We start from the raw sequence: 18869 nt of genomic DNA, 5'->3' as shown, positions 1-18869 counted from the left end.
GGATGGAGGGTAGTGGGAGACAGTGTTTCTCAGCATCTCCCATCCCTTCGTTGTGTATTTGCTGAGGGACCAGCCCTGACATCCACTCTGAGAAGCAGTTTCTGCCCCACGAATGTACCTGGGGAGCCTCAGAATCTAGGAGAAGAGAGCCTTAATCCCCTCACCACAGCCTTTGACGGTGGAAGCCCCAAGGGAGCCAGCTCCAGCCCCTAGCTGGGCCCCTGGGGTAAGGGAGGGGAGAAGCCAGAGGGAAAGCAGCCCCTGCCTGTGTCCAGACACCTGCCCCCACGCCTGCCTCAGGGAAGCTCTGGATGGTTGCCAGGGTGGGAAGCCTGGAGGAGCTCAGAATGGGTCCGGTAGTGATGGAGGCCTCAGAGCAGGGCCGCCACCAGGCTGGCGTCAGGCCAAGAGGGGCTGCTTCTATTTGCACAGCAGTCCAATCCTGCCCTTGCTGGGGGCCAGAAAATCCACACCATCTCCCCCCAGCAAGGCTGAGGCTGCCTCTGCTGCAAGGGATGCTGGGAGGGTTAAAGGACTCAATATGTAAAAATACCTGGACTGTAGGAAGCATCTTTAGGATAATTATTGTGTTAATTTTTTTATTGATTAACTAGAGAAAGGGAGAGACATCAGTTTGTTGTTCCACTTACTTATCCATTCACCGGTTGACTCCTGTATGTGCCCTGACCCAGGATCAAATCCACAACCTTGGCATATTGGGATGGTACTCTAATCAATTGAGCTACTCAGCCAGGGCAATTATTGTTATTTAGACTCAACTCACATGACCGAGTGCCACCTAAGTGCTGGGGGTAGGAATGCTGGCAGAGCAAGGCAGACCCCTGCCTCCCAGGAGCCTTCAAGTGGCCAGGGGACACAGATACATAAACAGCAGAGGTGGATGTGCAGGGCTGGAGGGGTAAACCCAAAGCGCCTAACCTGACCTGGGGGTGGGTGGGTCCTGGAAGGCTTCCTGGAGGAGGACTTGCTGCCTATAGGAGAGTTGAAGGATGAGTAGAAAGAAATTAATCAACTAAAAGGGGTAAACTCCACCCAGTTGAGAGAGCCACAGTGAAGGCCCAGCTAAAGGAAGGGAGGATTCGAGTTGAGTGAGATGAAGGGAGCTGCAAGGGGTGGGGTGGTAGGAGGGGGCACTACAGTGCCAGAAGTTCCAGTGGGGGACCTGGGCAGCCATGGTAGGGAGAAGGAGGTGCTGAGCCTCCAGGGAAGGTGTGTTCTAGCAGACAGTCCTGGTTGAATGAGTGAAGGAATAGGTGAGGCATCCAAAGAGAGGAAGGCAAGGTGGAAAAACCAGCTCTACCTTCTACATCGAATTCTCTCTGGCAGCAAGGAGAGGTCAACAGACACAGATGCCCACACATGCTCATCCCACCCAGACAGACCTACCTTAAGCTTAGCAGATGAAAGTGTGGCACATCAGGCCCAGGAAAGGTCAGGGGACTGGGTCACTGCCCCTCTGCCCTGGGAGGAGGCCAACTGGATTGCCCTGGACCCAGGGCAAACTGCCCAGCTGCTGACTCAGGCCCTACTGTCCAGCTCAGCATTCCTGCCCACACCGCTGAATGGGGATACTGAAGGTCTTTGTATGGGGGGTTAAGCCACTGACCACACCCCCAACCAGAGCCTTCCACCCAGCTGGGACCTCTGCTCTCAGGGGACAGCATAAGCCCTGGGGGTCAGCGTGAGAGCCCTGTGGCTACCAGGTACCGCTCTGGGGGTGTCCGGGACCAGCAACAATCCTAGGTAAGCAGGCGAGGCTGGCATCAGAAAGGGGATCCCAGTGGGGGGAATTGCTCTGACCCTCAGGACTAGAGGCCCTTGGATGGCAACCCTGCTCAGGGTTCCCGGCTTGGGTCGGGGTGTCTGTCCCCTCTGCACGCACCAGTGTGTGAGTGGGGGTGTGCCATAGCTCCACAGTTGTCCCACCTCCCCCATCAGACTGGAGCTCCTCCAAGGCAGAGGTGGTTTTCCCACTAGATCAGGGCCTCTCACAGGGTGTGGGCCGGGTCCCCCCTACCACACAGGGAGTGGGGCTGGTTGGGAGCTTTCCCCACCAGACCCAGAGCTCCCAAGCCCAGCGTTCATCTCCCCTGTAGTGTCTCATGCAGGAGTCATATCTGGTGCCCGGCCTCAGCCTGACCCTGGCAGAGCCAACACCTCTCTAGATAAAGTGCCCCCTCCTCCTCTTCCCCTCCTCTTCTGGGCTTCTTCCCCTTCTGGCCTTTGCCCCAAGCTGGGGCCTGGCCCCCCAGCCCTGGCTGCATGGGCTTCCACCCGTCAGGTGTGCTTTCCCAGGAATGGAGGAGGGCTGAGTGCCATGAAGCCAGGGCCGGCTGTCACCCTTTGGTGGGTGCTACTGCTGGCGTCCAGGCCGGGGGCTGCCAGGAAGGGATCCCCAGAAGAGGCCTCCTTCTACTACGGAACCTTCCCACTTGGTACGTCCACTCCTCTGTTGGTCTGTCCACCTGTCTGTCAGCTTGCCCACCTTGGCTGGCTTGTCAAAAAGTTTTGTGTTTTAGCTTCCTGACAGGTAGAATGTAGAAAATAACTACATGTAGTTGTTCTAAAAATAAAAGAAGTTCCTAACAGGTTTTTCAGAAATTATTATACAGATAATATGCTAATGGGGCTGTTTTGTATCAAATATTTTTTTGCCTATTTCTTTTTTTAATAGATTTTATTGATTCTGCTATTACAGTTGTCCCATTCCCCCCCTTCATTCCCCTCCACCCTGCACACCCTCTCCCACCCACAGTCCCCCCCTGTAGTTCATGTCCATGTGTCATAAGTTCTTTAGCTTCTATATTTCCTATACTATTCTTGCCCTCTCCCTGTCTATTTTCTACCTACCATCTGTGCTACTTATTCTCTGTACCTTTTCCCCCTCTCTCCTCCTCCCATTCCCCTGTTGCTAACCCTCCATGTGATCTCCATGTCTGTGGTTCTGTTCCTGTTCTAGTTGTTTGCTTAGTTTCTTTTGGTTTCTGTTTTAGGTGTGGTTGTTAATAGTTGTGAGTTTGCTGTCATTTTACTATACATGTTTTTTATCTTCTTTTTCTTAGATAAGTCCCTTTAACATTTCATAAAATAAGGGCTTGGTGATGATGAACTCCTTTAACCTGACCTTATTTGAGAAGCACTTTATCTGTCCTTCCATTCTAAATGAAAGCTTTGTTGGATAGAGCAATCTTGGACGTAGGTCCTTGCCTTTCATGATTTGGAATACTTCTTTCCAGCCCCTTCTTGCCTGCAAGATCTCTTTTGAGAAATCAGCTGACAGTCTGATGAGAACTCCTTTGTAGGTTACTGTCTCCTTGTCTCTTGCTGCTTCTAGGATTCTCTCCTTCATTTTCACCTTGGCTAATGTAATGATGATGTGCCTTGGTGTGTTCCTGCTTGGGTCCAACTTCTTTGGGACTCTCTGAGCCTCCTGGACTTCCTGGAAGTCTATTTCCTTTGCCAGATTGGGGAAGTTCTCCTTCATTATTTGTTCAAATAAGTTTTCCACTTGTTGCTCTTCCTCTTCTCCTTCTGGTACCCCTATAATTCAGATGCTGGATCATTTAAAGATGTCCTGGAGGTTCCTAAGCTTCTCCTCATTTTTTTGAATTCTTATTTAATCATTCTTTTCTGGTTGTATGTTATTTTTCTTCCTTCTGGTCCACTCCATTGATGTGAGACCCAGCTTTCTTTCCATCACTATTGGTTCCCTGTGCATTTTTTTTTCCATTTCACTTATTGTAGCCTTCATTTGTTCATCTAATTTGCGACCAAATTCAACCGATTCTGTGAGCATCCTGATCACCAGTGCTTTGAACTGTGCATCTGATAGGTTGGCCATCTCTCGGTCGCTTCAAAGTACTGTCTGTGTACCTTTTAATTCTGTTTGAGCCATCTCCCCCCACCCCAGTCTGGTCATGCCTATTATGTATGAGGAGCAGAGCCTTAGGTGTTCACCAGGGCGGGGCACCCCAGTTGCTGGGTTGTGATGCTGTATGTGGGGGCGGGATCTGAGAGGGAACAATGGCGCTTGCTCTACTCTCCGTGGGACCTCAGTCCCTTCTGCTGCTCCCCCTGAGCAAACTGGGCCCCTCTGGTGCCAATTCCCACATGGGTGGGCTTATGCACCCTGTGGGACTTTCCAAGGACCTCTCCTATGGGGCTGGGAGTCTCTCCCTGTGCCTCAATCTCCACAGATGTCTTCAATCAGTGCCCCAAGCTTCTATTTCCCAGCACTGGGATCCTGGGTTGCGCACAGTATCTTGTTTCACAATCGCCACCTTGCTGGGTCTGCTGGTTGCCACCCCTTGGCCAGGGTCTGCCAGCTGCAGTCTTGCACACCCTGGCTGCCTTACTTGCCCAGTCCCAATGCTCTCTGCTCTCTGTGCTGTGACCCGTGCCCAGCTGCCCGACTCTGCCCCTCCTACTGGTCTGGATGAATGCATCTATTTTAACTTCTTGGTTGTCCGATTTCCATTCAGATCAATTTTCTATCAGTTCTGGTTGTTATTCTGTTTCTAAATTGTTGTTGTCCCTATCTTGGTTGTGCAAGAAGGCACAGTGTGTCTACCTATGCCTCCATCTTGGCCAGAAGTCTCCCCCCCAAAAATATTTTAATGCATTATGTCTTTCCCCATCTGCCCCAGATGCTCCCAGTTCCAGAGAGGCAGGGGCAGGCTGCTGAGAGGGGCTTGCCCTGTGGCCTGGGAAGCATGGCCCAGGGTCTGGGTGCCGGGCAGGGAGTGGGAGGGCCCAGGGCCCAGCTCCGGTCTCTACTTGCAGGATTCTCCTGGGGGGTGGGCAGTTCCGCCTTCCAGACGGAGGGCGCCTGGGACCAGGAAGGGAAAGGGCCGAGCATCTGGGATGCCTTCACACACAGCGGGAAAGGAAAGGTGCTTGGGGATGAGACAGCAGATGTGGCCTGTAATAGCTACTACAAGGTCCAGGTGAGTGAAGGGTGTGAGTGGTGGGGACGGGGGGGGGGGGGGGGGGGGGGGCGCGGCTGGGGGGGGGAGGAGTTTGAGCACACAGCTAGCTGGGAGGTGGGCGGTGACATACTGGGGGAGTCCAGGTGACAGTGTTAACCCTGTGCTCCACTGAACACTCCCCACCAAAGGGAACGGGGCCAGTTGGGACCAGGGTCTGAGGGTGTGTGCAGGTTGTGGGAATACAGATGTAGGAGGAAAGGAAAGCGGGGCCGGCCCTACCTAAGCCAGGGGGCTCTGTTCTCAGAGGCAGCATAAGCCCTGGGGGTCAGCCTGAGAGCCCTGTGGAGTAGCTGAGCGACGGGTAGCCGAAGAACAGACGCCACAGCCCAGGGCCTATAGTCCTCAGTGGCCTGGATCCCTGATCCCTGCATTTGTGTCAGCCCCCGTGGAGGGAGAGGGACCAGCTCATCCTTAGTCCCTCTGCTCAGCACCCACTTTCCTCTCTGGATTGACTTTTTGGGAAATTCATCACCCAAGTTTATTAGGAATACCCCAACGGCCTTCTCAAAGTGCCCCATATCCCGCATTTTATTTGACTCTTGGCATACCCCCAGGAAGAAGCGGGGCAGGTGTAGGCACCTATTGTATGGATGAGGAAACAGCTGCTTCCTCACCCACTGGGAGTACAAACATAAGTAAGCCTTGTCCTGGGAGCCCCCTACCTGCCCACCCAATGTGACCTCCACCTGCCCACCCCAGGGTCCCAGGTGACCCTGCTCTGCCTCCTGCCCTTTGCCCTCTCTGCCCAGGAGGACATCATTCTGCTGAGGGAACTGCACGTGAACCACTACCGATTCTCCCTGTCTTGGCCCCGGCTGCTACCCACTGGTGTCCGAGGTAAGCCAGGGCAGCCCCTCCCCAGCCCAAGCGCAGCCCCTTTAGGCAACGTTAGCTTTACAGGATGCCCCAGTCCTGGGCAGAGGAACCACAGACTTGGTTTCTTCTGGTAGCAGCTCACATGGGCTCTTTAGGCAGCTGGGCTCCCGAGAGCATCTATAGCACCACTCTGAGGCCCAAGTGCTGGTGGGCTGAGGGGCCTTTAGGCCTATGAATGCCACATCTCAGAAGGCCAAGCCCATGGCCCTCATCAAGCCCTCTTTCATCTCACCTTCAGGTGACCGTGTGAATGAGAAGGGAATCAAGTTCTACAGCGACTTCATCGATGCCCTTCTGAAGAGCAACATCACCCCCATTGTGACCTTGCACCACTGGGATCTCCCGCAGGTGAGTGCTCAGCAGCCCACGGGGAGCTCAGCTCAACAGGAGGGAGTCCTGACCTGGACACCTGGGGCAGCCAGGGTGGGGCAGATGGGCCTGGACAAAAAGATGGAGAGGAGAAAAGAAGAACTCTCTCTGGCTCACCCATGGCAGGGAGGTTGCGCTGGTTTAACTGATGTTTGTAGTAAGTGATAAGTGTGCATTTTGATGTTTTCCCAAAACATTTGTCCTAAAAAACAACTCACACTATAAAGAAAAAAACATCTTTAGAGTAAGATCTGATGACATGGTAGAATAACAAGTTTGTTTAGCCTTTTCCTCATTTGTTTGAGCCAGCACCATATGTGCTCGTACAAGAGCCCCGCCCCCAAGCAATTTCCAAGTCTCAACATGCTTAAGAACATCACTGTTAGACATCACCGTTCAAGCAACTTTTTTCATTCATTCAACAAGGCCCACAGAGATCGCAGTCTAGCCGGGAGAGGAGCCATGCATGTAACTCTCTGTGCACAGGGAGGTGGGAGGTCAGAGGACAGAGATGTGGCTTCAGGGAGGTGTCGAAGAAAGATGAAATCTGACTGGCCCTCTGAAAGGCTGGGTCATGAGTGAGAGGAAGGGGCATTCTGGCTACAGGGGTGTGGCAAGGAGACAGGGAGGGGCTGGGCAAGTGATTTGGCTAGAGTTTGGGGAGCGGGCAGGTGGGGGAAGGATAGAGATTGGAGGAGTAACTCAGATGGCCTCAACTGTGGGGCTGACGGGTTTGTTCTGTGGGAAGGGGAGTCACCATAAGCCTCTATGTTGGGGCTGGGGGCAGAGGGCCAGCTTTTGGCAGGTGAACTGGCAACAAACTCCCAGTTTTCCGTGGTTGATTGCCTTCCCTTTAGCATCCCCTCAAACCCACCACGGAGAGCTTGGTACGTAATATGATGAATCCTGGGAAAACCTGCCCTCAGCCTTTGGGTGGGAAAGAGCCCTCTGCGGAAGAAAGCAGAATCCACTCTCCTAACAGAGGCTTCTCTGAGGTTGCTGACAACTGCACGGCCCTCAAAACCCTAATCAACCTTTCATGCCCACCATCTTATTGCTTCAGAATGCATATTCAAGACTCTTCCCCCATGGTCAGACCTCTTTCCCTTGGCAAATTTTCTTAAATATCCACCCCATCAAGTGCCCCTTAAGCAGGAGTCTAACACCATCTCTGCTCCTCATCCTGTTTGTGTAAGGTGTGTCACACAGGTCACCCACATTCACGTATTATCATGGTTCCTCCCTTCCACCACCTTCAGGTCTTAATGCTCAACACCCTGCATCTTGGCTCCCCTCTCCTCTAAACACCCTGTGCAGCTGCGATCAGCCACCCATATTTCTCCCACACACTCGGCCAAAAGGCTCCACATCTTTTCTGCAGACAGACCCTTGGGGCACCTGCTCCTCTCTCCACTTCTCTATTCACAGCTGCTCCAGGTCAAGTACGGCGGGTGGCAGAACGCAAGCATGATCAGCTACTTCAGTGATTACGCCGATCTGTGCTTTGAGGCCTTTGGGGACCGGGTGAAACACTGGGTCACTTTCAGCGATCCTTGGGTAAGGAGGGCCCCTCTCCAGGTGAGAAAACCCACTGCCCAGACCGAAGTGCACCCTGCCACTGCTCACGGGTCCTTTGGTCCCTTTGCCATCCCTGTAGACAATGGCAGAAAAAGGCTACGAGACGGGCCAGCACGCACCAGGCCTGAAGCTCCCCGGCACAGGCCTGTACAAGGCGGCACACCACATCATTAAGGTGAGGCGGGTCCTCCCGGGAGGGGTCTGGGTTTGGTGTGGAGCGATGAGCCCCAGTGTCAGCTCGGCCTGCCCCGGGGTTCCGAGCCTGCGCCCAGTCCTCCGCTGCCCCACGGCCGAGCCAGCACATCCCGCAGCACTTTCACACCATCCTTTTTCCTTCCACGGGACTGAGGCGGGAGGGTCCTGCCGTCCAGCGCTCCGCTGGACACTGCGGCTGAGATGATATATGGTGGCTGCTCTCTAGGGCTTACAGTCTAGCCCAGGGATTGGGCACATGCATGGAAAACTCGTCACCTATAGGTCTAAGCTGTGTTGTGTGCAATGGTGACAGGAGGGGGTGGGAGTGACAGAGAACTAGGGGCTAAAATCTTCAATGAATAAGCAAAAGTAATGGGAGGTTGATGAAGTGAAGAGCGCTCCTCTGACAGCATGAACTTCAAAAGACCTAGGGATTTTGGAGGAGGAAGGACAATGGTTTAGAAGCAGCAGTGAAGAGCGAGGCAGGCACTTCTCTAAGGTGTGTGGGACGTGGGGGAAACGGTCTCTGCTGGAAAGAGCTGCAGGGGACGTGGTCTTTCAGGATGACCAAGCTCACTTAGGGCGCAACGTGAAAAAGAGATTCAACAATGCTGAAGGTGCCTCACCATGGTTACAGGGGCCCCCAGGAAAGCATGAGAAGGAAGGGAATTGGGTCACATTACAGGACATGCAGGAGGTTACAGGTGACAATGGCTGGAGGGCAGGGACGTGAGGGCGGGAGGCTCCAATGGACTCTGGGCAGAAAGTGGACAATGTGAGCAGGAAGGCAAGGGGCCACTGGGTGACGTGGCACACCCTCAAGTTCATGTTGGGGAGAGAACTTTCTCTTTCTACAATTGGCTTATGATTTCTTAAACTGAATATTTAAAGGGCAGAGCTATGAAGACATCAGTGGGTCACTGGTAGGGATTATGTTGGCACATTTTGAATCCCATTTCTCAAGACTATTCCAGGCGCTTAGTATTTTCCTAGCTTCCTGAGCTTGTGATGGGAAAAGCATTGCTTGGTGCCCCCAGAGAACAACAACCAGGAACATGGGAAGAGGCTTCAGCAAAAACCTGAGAAGTAATAACACAAAGTGGTGGTTTGTGTGTTTGTGCCAGAGGTAGACCAGGTTTCCTCTATCGTACAAAGAGAATAAGTGCCTCTCGAGGCCAGAGGGTGGGAGACTATGGCCGGGGATAGTCAAGGCCAGACTCATGAAGACGACAGGACTCCACCTGGATCTCTAGAGTTAGGAAAGAAAGGCCACCTCCGTCTGAAAGGGAGGAGAGGAGTGGACAGCGAGACCCCTCTGACGCACTCCTTCCTCTCTCAGGCCCACGCCCGAGCCTGGCATTCCTACAACACCACGTGGCGCAGCAAGCAGCAAGGTGAGCATCACCGCCCCCCACGTGCAGAGAACAGACGAGTGCCCAGAGGAGTGACCCCATTCCTGTCACCCCTTTTTCCTTCTTTTCCTGAAGGGCTGGTGGGGATTTCGTTAAACTGCGAGTGGGGGGAGCCAGTGGACATCAGTAATCCCAAGGACATAGAAGCTGCCGAGAGATACCTGCAGTTCTGCCTGGGCTGGTTTGCCAACCCCATTTATGCCGGCGACTACCCCCAGGTCATGAAGGAGCGTATTGGTGAGCCGAGATCCATTTCAAACTCCAGATACCCCGGCAACTGCACTGAACTCATGGGAAATGACCAGAAGGCGGGGGGTAGAAGACTCTGGGCTTGAGTGAGGCACCCAAGGGATAACCTCGCCCCCAAAGAACTGAGAACTGGTTATTTGAATTTGGGGTGTGCGTGGGGGTGGGGAACACCCAAGCAAATCCCAAGTTTAGAACCCAGGAGAAAAACTCAGCAGTTCTCAGCTGCTCTCATGTCCTGCTATCCTGTCTTCTCATTCCACTCCATTTCAACTGCAGTGAAGTAGGAGAGAGAAATCAAAGACACGGTCATGGGTGGCATCAGTTCTATTGCCAGTTCTTTCTGACACGTAGGAAATTCCCTCCAAGCTCTGGTTTCAAGTGTCAGAGAATAAAGACAGGTAGAGCTCACGAGGATGCGCTTAAGTGCCACGTGACAGAAAACCCCAACTAAAGTCACTTGGAAAGTAGGGAATTTATCATCTCACCTGAGTCCAGAGGAGGATGGTCCAGGGCTAGGTTAATCCAACCCTCAGGGGTGTCTCTGGGGACTCAGGTTCATTCCATCTTTCTACTCTGGCACCTCAACTTCTATGGCCACAAGATGGCTGCAGCAGCTCCAGGCATCACATCTTTACACATTAACACCCAAGGGCAGAAAAAGGGAAATAGCTCTGTCATATCTGTTTCTAACAAGGAGAATCTTCCCAGGAAACAGCTTCCACCCAAAGCTGCTTCCCCTTTATGCCTCAAGGGACAGAACCATATGCCCTGGAGTGCCCTAGACCACCAGGATGAGGTCCTCAGAGGCCAGGCAGGGGCCAGGACTCCCATAAAGGATATGGGTCCTTGGAAGAGGGCAAGGAAGAAGACAGACATGAGACTACTGGGAAGGCAACCAGCAGTGTCTGGCCATAGGAATCTAAATGTATTATCTGTGTGACTTGGAAGTATCAGCCCACATCTCACTAAAAAAGAGAGACAAGGATGATATTGAAATAGGTTATAATCTCATGCAACAAGGCTATCCTGGATGTTTGAGAACTGGCAACATGTCAACACCTTCCCTTTCTGAAGCACCCTTTATCAGGCTTATCTGGTTCCAACTCTGCCACTAACCAGTGAATGACGGGACAAGGTGCTTCACCTCTTTGGGTGTCAGCTTTATCACCTGAAAATGAAGGATGAAACAAAATCTCTAAAATATCTTTTGACAATAACCAGTTGTGTGGCGTGTCTATACACATACACTCAAAACCTTGGGAACGGTTTCCTCAAGATGCACAAGTAGAAAGCCCTTGTGACCAGAGACAACGCCTGTGTTCCGGGAGGCACAGCCCATCATTCGCAAGGTGTGTTCACTCACCTGGGGCCTCAGAGGCCGTTGCAGGAGCCACGCAGGATTGCACTAAAAGCTAAAGAGATTATTTGTCATAGAGCAGACCCTGGCTTAAGGCCAATCACCCCACACAACTCTGTGATAACTCAAGTGGAAACTGGGCTGAACTCTTCCTTTGTACAACGTGGAAAGAAAGATCCTCTGGGCAGTTAATATTTTCTTTACTAGTGAAAGCATCTGCTTGAAATCTTGTTCACAAATTACTTCCAGGCATCTCAAGCACCCTTTTATTCACAATAAACATGAACAAAAGTAATTCTAGACCAATGCTGACCAACTTTGGTGATGATGGAAATGTTATGAATAATGTATATATATACAGATATGATATATACAGATACACATTATGCAGATAATGTATATCTGTGCTATCCAATGACAGCCTATAGCTATTTGTCTATTAAAAATAAAAAATTCAGTACTTCGATGTGACTGAATTAAGGATGCAGTCATACTATCTTTAATTCAGTTGCCATATTCAAAGAGCCACATGTGGCGAGTGGCTATTGTATTAAAGATAGTATAGTGGCAATAACTTGTGGTTTTTTTCAAGTTACTAAATTTAACTGAAAGTAGTAACATGCTAATAGTTTAAAGGTATTTAATAATACAAAGTTTTCATTTATTTAAATCAATGGTCTCTGTGGAAACATTTGTATGGTTATATTTTATACCAACTCATAAAAATGTTACTTTTACTTATTCATTTAAAACTTTTTGCATAGATTATATAATGACATGCATGTTTCAAATATTTTGAAGTACAAGAAAGGACAAAGTCAGCCTTCTGCCCCACCCCTTCCCCATTGCCCCCTCCTCCCCATGAGGAAGTGCACTTCTGGGCTTGGACCGCGTGTGCATGCGAGCAAAAGCGCTGCTGCTGGGCAGTACTGGTTACTGTGCTCACTGGAGGCAACCCTGTGCATCTCTGTTTCTTTCCGACACGTATCTTGGCATTCTTCCCATGTTGGTGTACAAGGTACTGTCTCTTTCATTCCAACGGCTGCAGTGTTGGGCACTGAGAAATATCCCATCATTTGTTTGAGCAGTCTCTCCTGACAGACATTTAGATTGTTTCTAACCTTTTGCTACTCAATCTACAGTGAAGATCCTTGTACATATATCCTTTTACATGTGTAAGTAAAGTGTAGGGTAAACGGATTTGTAATTGATCAGTGAGAGGACATATATTTTTACAATTTTGAAGGCTAGAACAAAATTTCTCAGTACAGAGGTGTACCAGCTGACTTACCCTACAACAGAGCACGAACACGACCACATGTCCCCCCACCCCGCACTGTCTTTGCAGTTCCCTTCCCAGAGGCAACCAAAGTCACCACTTTTTGATGTAATGAATAATACAGGAATCCAACTCTACTATTTTCCAGATGGCTACACACATGTCTTCATACCAGTTACTGAATAATCTATGAAAGTATTACTTTTAAGCAATATAAACTTTTAAATTTTTGGATAGTATTCAAATGTCAAAATTCCAGTTTGAAAAGCTAAGGTTACATTTTCCATACAAATAAACCCCAAAGCCCAGGATTTGGATGACAGGTTCTATGTCAACATGTCAGTATCATCCTAGTACATAAAATGATTGTGAGAGGGTAAAACTTTGTTAAATTGTTTTTCTCTTTCAACAGGAAGAAAGAGTGCAGAGCAAGGCCTGGATATGTCGAGGTTACCAGTGTTTTCACTCCAGGAAAAGAGCTACATTAAAGGCACATCTGATTTCTTAGGACTAGGTCATTTTACAACTCGGTACATCACAGAAAGGAACTACCCCGCCCGCCAGGGGCCCAGCTACCGGAACGATCGTGACCTAGTAGAACTGGCTGACCCAAACTGGCCTGATACGGGGTCTCAGCAGCTATATTCTGTGCCATGGGGATTAAGGAGGCTCCTCAACTTCGCTCAGGTGATCATTCCACTAAGCTAGTTCAAAGGCATGTTTTTTTACCTGAATCCAGGGTCTTACAGTTTAAGCGCAGGTGCTTACACTTAAAGTTAACAAAATATATCCAGTTACTCGCATTTCAGAGGCTGATTTCGACCTTACAGACTAATGCCTACTGTAAATAACCACTTCAATGTATCTAACTGTAGCTAAAAGTCTTATTGCACATTTAGTTATTTTGCTGCCCTTCTCACCTGAAATGGAATATCTGGGTAAGATAAGAACAAGACTTGAGGTACATTTTCTCTACAATGATGTTGGTTTATTGAGAAAAGTATTCTTTCATATGAACTTGCCTCCTGCTTGCATTCATCTCTAAATAAATATGTGAGCTGGCATTTACTAAATACGAAACACACATGGTTAAAATACAACAGGCTTGGACACGTGTCTCTATGTGCCTGACTGAGAAACCCACCTACAAGTTGGATTTTTAAAAGATATTCATTACTATGACTCACTTTCAGACTCAATATGGTGATCCTCCCATATATGTGATGGAAAATGGAGCATCCCAAAAATTACACTGCACTGAATTATGTGACAAGTGGAGAATTCAATACCTTAAAGGATATATAAATGAAATGCTAAAAGGTGAGATACAAACCAACACGGTCTTCATACACATGATTGACTAAAACGTGTTTCTAAATGAAAACATTTCTCTTCCCAGTACTATTTTTCCAAGTAAATGAAATGTATTAAGTATGGAATAAAATGTCTTTGCAGCTATAAAAGATGGGGCTAACATAAAAGGGTATACTTCCTGGTCTCTTTTGGATAAATTTGAATGGGAGAAAGGATACTCAGATAGATACGGATTCTACTATGTCGAATTTAAAAACAGAAATAAACCACGGTATCCAAAGGCTTCAGTTCAATATTACAAGAAGATTATCACCGCCAATGGCTTTCCCAATCCAAGAGAGGTAGGACTAATCTTCCATGTTACTCACTCTGGATTTTAGAAGAGCTGGGCAGCTGCGGGGCACAGAGTTGGGCCAGCACCTCTACCTGCTTTCCTCCACGAAAGAGGACCGGGGTGTGTGGGAGCATGGCCCTTTGGTCTCTCAGCCTAACTGGTACAACCTATTTGTTCTTTTGCCTAGAACAGGGTAAGCACACCTTAAAATTTACCCCTAACATGCAGAATATTAACGGCAGACTACAGTAACGCAGGAGTCCTGTGTGTTTAGGTTATATTAGTCCATAAAGACTAATACACTAGTCTTTTTCTAAATTATTGTTTTTCTAAAAGTATCTTTTTAAAATATATCTTTTTATTGATTGATTTTAGAGAGAAAGAAACATTGATTTGTTGTTCTACTTATTTATGCACTCATTGAATGACTCTTGTATGTGCCTTGACCAGGGATTGAACCCACAACTTTGGCATATCAGGACAATGCTCTAACCAATTGAGCTGCCTGGTCAAGGCTAAATGTTGAATCTTAGTGTAAACAAATATTGCCAATTCTTCAATGACATACAATTTTCTCTATTAGCTCTCTATGTTACTAATGATAATACAAGTTGTAATTTAGAATGTCATAATAAAAATAACCAAAAAAATTAATTTCACTTATTTACCAACATTTTTTAGGGTGACTCCAGTTAGACTATGGAAGCTGAGGCATTCACTAGGACAGCACTAGATTATGAACTCCTCAAGAATACCATTGGGGTTTTTTTGACCCCTTCACAATGATGCATATTGGTGTTTAATAAATGTTAACTAATTTAATCTACAAGCAGATTAAAAACAACATTAATCACCAAGTGGCTTTTTTTTCACTAGGTGGAAAGTTGGTACTTTAAAGCCTTGGAAACTTGCTCTATCAACAACCAGATGCTTGCTGCAGGTGAGTGTATTTTAATTCTCCCCTTTGATAATTAAACCACATAATTATATAGGAAATGATATTACCAAAATCTGAAAATGTGGACCTACCCTAGGTCAATCTTCTAAAACCAAATGATTAAAAATGTTTTTTTCTTTACTTTGAAGCAATTTCAAATTTCTATTTTATAAGCATTTAAAATATTTTAAAAACCTACCAGAAAGAGAAATATTTTAGCTACTCTATTCTTTTCTTCTTGAATCATACTGTAAACTTATAAATCCATCATTTTGTTATAGTGGGCTTATGGAAGGAGGGAAAAATTCAACCATTATACCAAATGAAATAAAGAACACTCGAGATATTATATTTACTCATTCAGCAAGTAATTGTTAGCACCCACTTTAAGGTGGGGGGATATTCTAAGAACTGGGGAAATAGTAATAAACAAAACAAGGTCCCTGACCTCATGGAAGGCATCATTTTTTATGCAATGGGATCTAAAAAGCTTAGAGATGTAGAATAAAAAAAGACACAACTATATATCAAGAAATGCCAGCACATACCATTTGTTTCTTTGAATTTTGTCTTTATATCTCTGTAAGGGCAATCAGAGAAATATATTTCCTTTTTTAACAAACGCAAGTTTAATATGGTACCAGAGGCAGAAAGTGCTAACCCTAACCCTGCCAACTCAGCTACTTTTATAATCCAGTATACCACTGTGCCTACCCCTCTTCCCACATCTAAATAAGCAGGTAATATTAAGGATGTATATTTCATTAAACTAAAATAAACCTTTATCATGTACAGACATGATGGAGAACTTCTTGTTGAGCCTGTGAACCCAGTTAGAGCAGGGTCTATGCCTTATTTACCTTGGTAACCAGGGTCCCTGGCACAAAACCTAAAGGCAAGTATTGAATCAATGTCCACTGCTATATTCATGTACATGAAATATGCTTAACATTCAACTCTTCAGGACTATTACTTAACTATGCAAGAATAACCTTGCAAAATTTCAATGTAGAAACTCTTCTTAAGATACACAATAACATCTTTGAAAGGTTGGAAATGTTTGCCAAGGATTTTTCTTTCATAAATCCCTGCAGTGAAAATTATAAAAACCATGTGACATAGCTGCTAATATTCAGAGATTAATTATCGTAAGCACAAGTATTAATACACATTTAGACTTTATTACAGTACCTATGGAAGAGCCAAATTTAGGTATGCTTTATCCTATATTTTCTGAAATATTTTCCAAAGCCCTCACATAATTTTTTATAACATTTCATTCTTCTGTAGAAAGTGAGAATAATTAGAAAGTGTGATAGCATTTTCCAAGTTTTTCCAATACAGGTAAAGCTTTCAGGATGAAATTGTATTTGCTAAAATGATCACATTCCCATTTGCGCTGGTGTTTTCTCTCCCATTTCAGAGCCTTTGGTAAGCCACATGCAGATGGCGACGGAGATCGTGGTACCCACAGTCTGCACCCTCTGTGTGTTAATTGCTGCAGTTCTCTTAATGCTCCTCCTGCGGAGCCAGAGCTGAGACAGGGCTACCCCATTTTGCAGCTTCATCTTTCAGAGAGAATCTCCGATCTTCATCCATTTTCTGCTTCGAAGATTTATATACATTCCTATTTCAGGTTCTGTAATTTTTTCTTTTTGGGCTTATGCTGGGATTTAAGAATTAGAAAATAAAAATAAGCATTTAATAAGTAAAATAAAAATCACCCATCACCTTACCCTTCTCAAAGTCAATGTTAATATTTTGCTGTATGTTATGAATCTATTTTCATTATGCAAAAAGAAATCATGTACAAATTGTTTTACGACTTGATGTTTTTTCATTTTCTAGTCTTCCCAGAAACATAACTGTAAGGCAGACACGAACGCCATCTCAGCACTGTCCTACACACGAGGGGCAGAGTCAGTCACCTACAGACAGCAATCCGTTCAGTCTGGGGGTCCGATCACACACCAGGGAAAAGCTTAGGGGGTACCAAGCAAATGAGCATATACACTTCCTAATTCCAATTCACTTCACTCAATGAAATATCTTAAAGAAATATAACTAATTTATATAGCTTTCCTGTAATTGGACATTTTGTTTCTTAAAATAAGAGTTCATTTTATTCTTAACTATGCTAAAATTAACTAATCTCCATTTATCTGAGGACAAACACAACTTAAGAAGGAATAATATCAGGTATTTTACTCATCTGATTCTATTTAATATTGTTTCTGCAACAACAAAAACAGTAAGATAATAGAAAATGCTATTCCATTAATCCTTTTGGTTGGCTAACAGCATTTCAAATTAAACATTTTTAAAAAGGCATTTATACCTGAAGCTTAGTCCTACAATTGGGCTGGGGTTAATTGCTTTTAACAAGTCTTTGCTTTCAATGTCAAATCGATATACCTGTTCAGGATTTTTCTCTTCCATCAGTATTTCTGAAATCAAACTCTCTATATCCAGATTTAAAGTATAAATATATTACCACTCAAAAAATTTGTTTTTGTTTCTCTGGTTTTGGGATTAAACTATTAGGTTGGCTACAGAAAGTAGAAAGGAAGTTAAAAACTTGCACGGCCCAATAACATCTGGTAAGCCTTTTACATTATTTCTGATATGTAATTGATATTCCTAATGTATTAAATCATCATTGTGTTGAAGAAAAACTAAAACATAAGGTATTTAACACATTACAAAGCATTCAGAGAGAACAAAAAGTGAACATACTACCTGATAGAGGACCAGCACACTTCACTTGAAATGCACCTGGCTGCAGGTAACCATGTTAGTAAAGGATATCCTTTCTTCCAGGCTACTGTTTAATGTTAATTCAGAAAAATCTGTAACTAGAAAGGTAGTGAGATCAGAACTGTTTACCATCCTGCTGGCTTTTCTACCATGTATACTGCTGAGTTTTACAATAAAAGACAGGAAGGCTGAAGATGTATCTTTTACTTTAAGAGAAATTATTAAGACAAAAATCAGCAAGGACAATTCCTTTAGTCAATCCTCTTGGTGCACTGAAACATGATAAACAAATTAAAAGAGAAAGCAAATTTTTAAAAAATTATGTATTTTTGCCCTGGCTTGTGTAGCTCGGTAGACTGAGCATCAGCTTGTGAACCTAAAGGTTGCCGGTTCCATTCCCGGTCGGGGCACATGCCTGAGTTGTGGGCCAGGTCCCTGGTTGGGGGCGTATGAGAGGCAACCACACATTGATGTTTCTCTCCCTCTCTTTCTCCTTCCCTTCCCCTTTAAAAATAAGATTTTTTTAAAAAATTATTTTTAATTTGCTTTATTTTTTTTGTGCCTCATCCACTATAGTTAAACAACTTTTTTCCAATCTTAACATGTATTTGTTAACAATCTACCTAGGATATGTATGTAGTCTCAGGGCTAGACATATCCATTTTTTTCCCCCGAAGTCTGTTATTTCAAAATAAACTGTACAATTAACATTTAGATGAGATTAAGTCTACTTTCTTATAGGTCAACATTTTGGTTCCCATATTCTCCCCATTATCAACAATTATTTGAACACCTGCTGGGTGAGCAGCACTCTACTGGGCACTTTTTACTCCCCCACTGACCCCAAATCACTATTCTCTCTTCCCATAGCAAATAAAGGTACACCTTTCTCTCTTAAGTCGTCCTGCTTTTGATATCAATTGTTTCACTCAAGAATATTATACCACTAAATGTCTTGAAAAACTAGTATTTGATCAAAGTGTTCAGTCCAATGAAATAGGAAGTCTAACTCCTTAAATGCATATGATCTCTCATTATTGGGCTTTAAAATTTATATTCAATCTTTGTTTGAATATAAACAAGGTCCTCCTTCAACAGTGGGTCTTGTTGTGGGCAGAAGGTAGTAAATAAGTTTCTAGACAAACACATCAAGAATACATAATGGATAGCTCTGGCTGGCGTAGCTCAGTGGATTGAGCGCGG

The 18869-nt window shown here is 46.0% G+C and overlaps 2 protein-coding genes across 5 annotated transcripts in view; one reads left to right on the top strand and one right to left on the bottom strand.

The window, feature by feature from the left end:
* The first annotated feature begins 1680 nt into the window (after positions 1-1680).
* On the top strand, positions 1681-16448 carry LCTL (lactase like). 3 transcript variants are annotated; one of them, XM_028507447.2, is made up of 14 exons: positions 1681-1764; positions 2317-2456; positions 4804-4967; positions 5759-5846; positions 6124-6233; positions 7683-7811; positions 7912-8007; positions 9367-9421; positions 9515-9676; positions 12737-13011; positions 13518-13644; positions 13780-13979; positions 14849-14912; positions 16333-16448. In XM_028507447.2, the coding sequence occupies exons 2-14, from the start codon at positions 2339-2341 to the stop codon at positions 16446-16448; spliced, it is 1704 nt and encodes a 567-aa protein (XP_028363248.1). In that variant the 5' UTR covers positions 1681-1764; positions 2317-2338. The 3 variants fall into 3 exon arrangements, with proteins under 3 accessions (XP_028363248.1, XP_035865342.1, XP_035865347.1); XM_036009449.1 differs by having other exon boundaries at positions 1695-1764; positions 2303-2456; XM_036009454.1 differs by lacking the exons at positions 1681-1764; positions 4804-4967 and having other exon boundaries at positions 2399-2456.
* The window catches only part of ZWILCH (zwilch kinetochore protein), a 33794-nt gene continuing 30884 nt past the window's right edge, over positions 15960-18869 (bottom strand). For both annotated transcript variants that reach the window (XR_003684108.2, XM_036009458.1), the window contains exons 18-19: positions 17649-17764; positions 15960-16575 (exon numbers count right to left, since the gene is read on the bottom strand). Coding sequence is in view for 1 of the 2 variants with exons in the window: in XM_036009458.1 (XP_035865351.1) it covers positions 17670-17764 (95 nt within the window). In the remaining variant the exon portion in view is untranslated. The remainder of the gene's footprint in view (positions 16576-17648; positions 17765-18869) is intronic.

This window comes from Phyllostomus discolor, chromosome 1 (genome assembly GCF_004126475.2).
Source record: "Phyllostomus discolor isolate MPI-MPIP mPhyDis1 chromosome 1, mPhyDis1.pri.v3, whole genome shotgun sequence".
NCBI classification, from domain to species: Eukaryota; Metazoa; Chordata; class Mammalia; order Chiroptera; family Phyllostomidae; genus Phyllostomus; species Phyllostomus discolor.
This window is presented reverse-complemented; position numbering and strand designations above follow the sequence as displayed.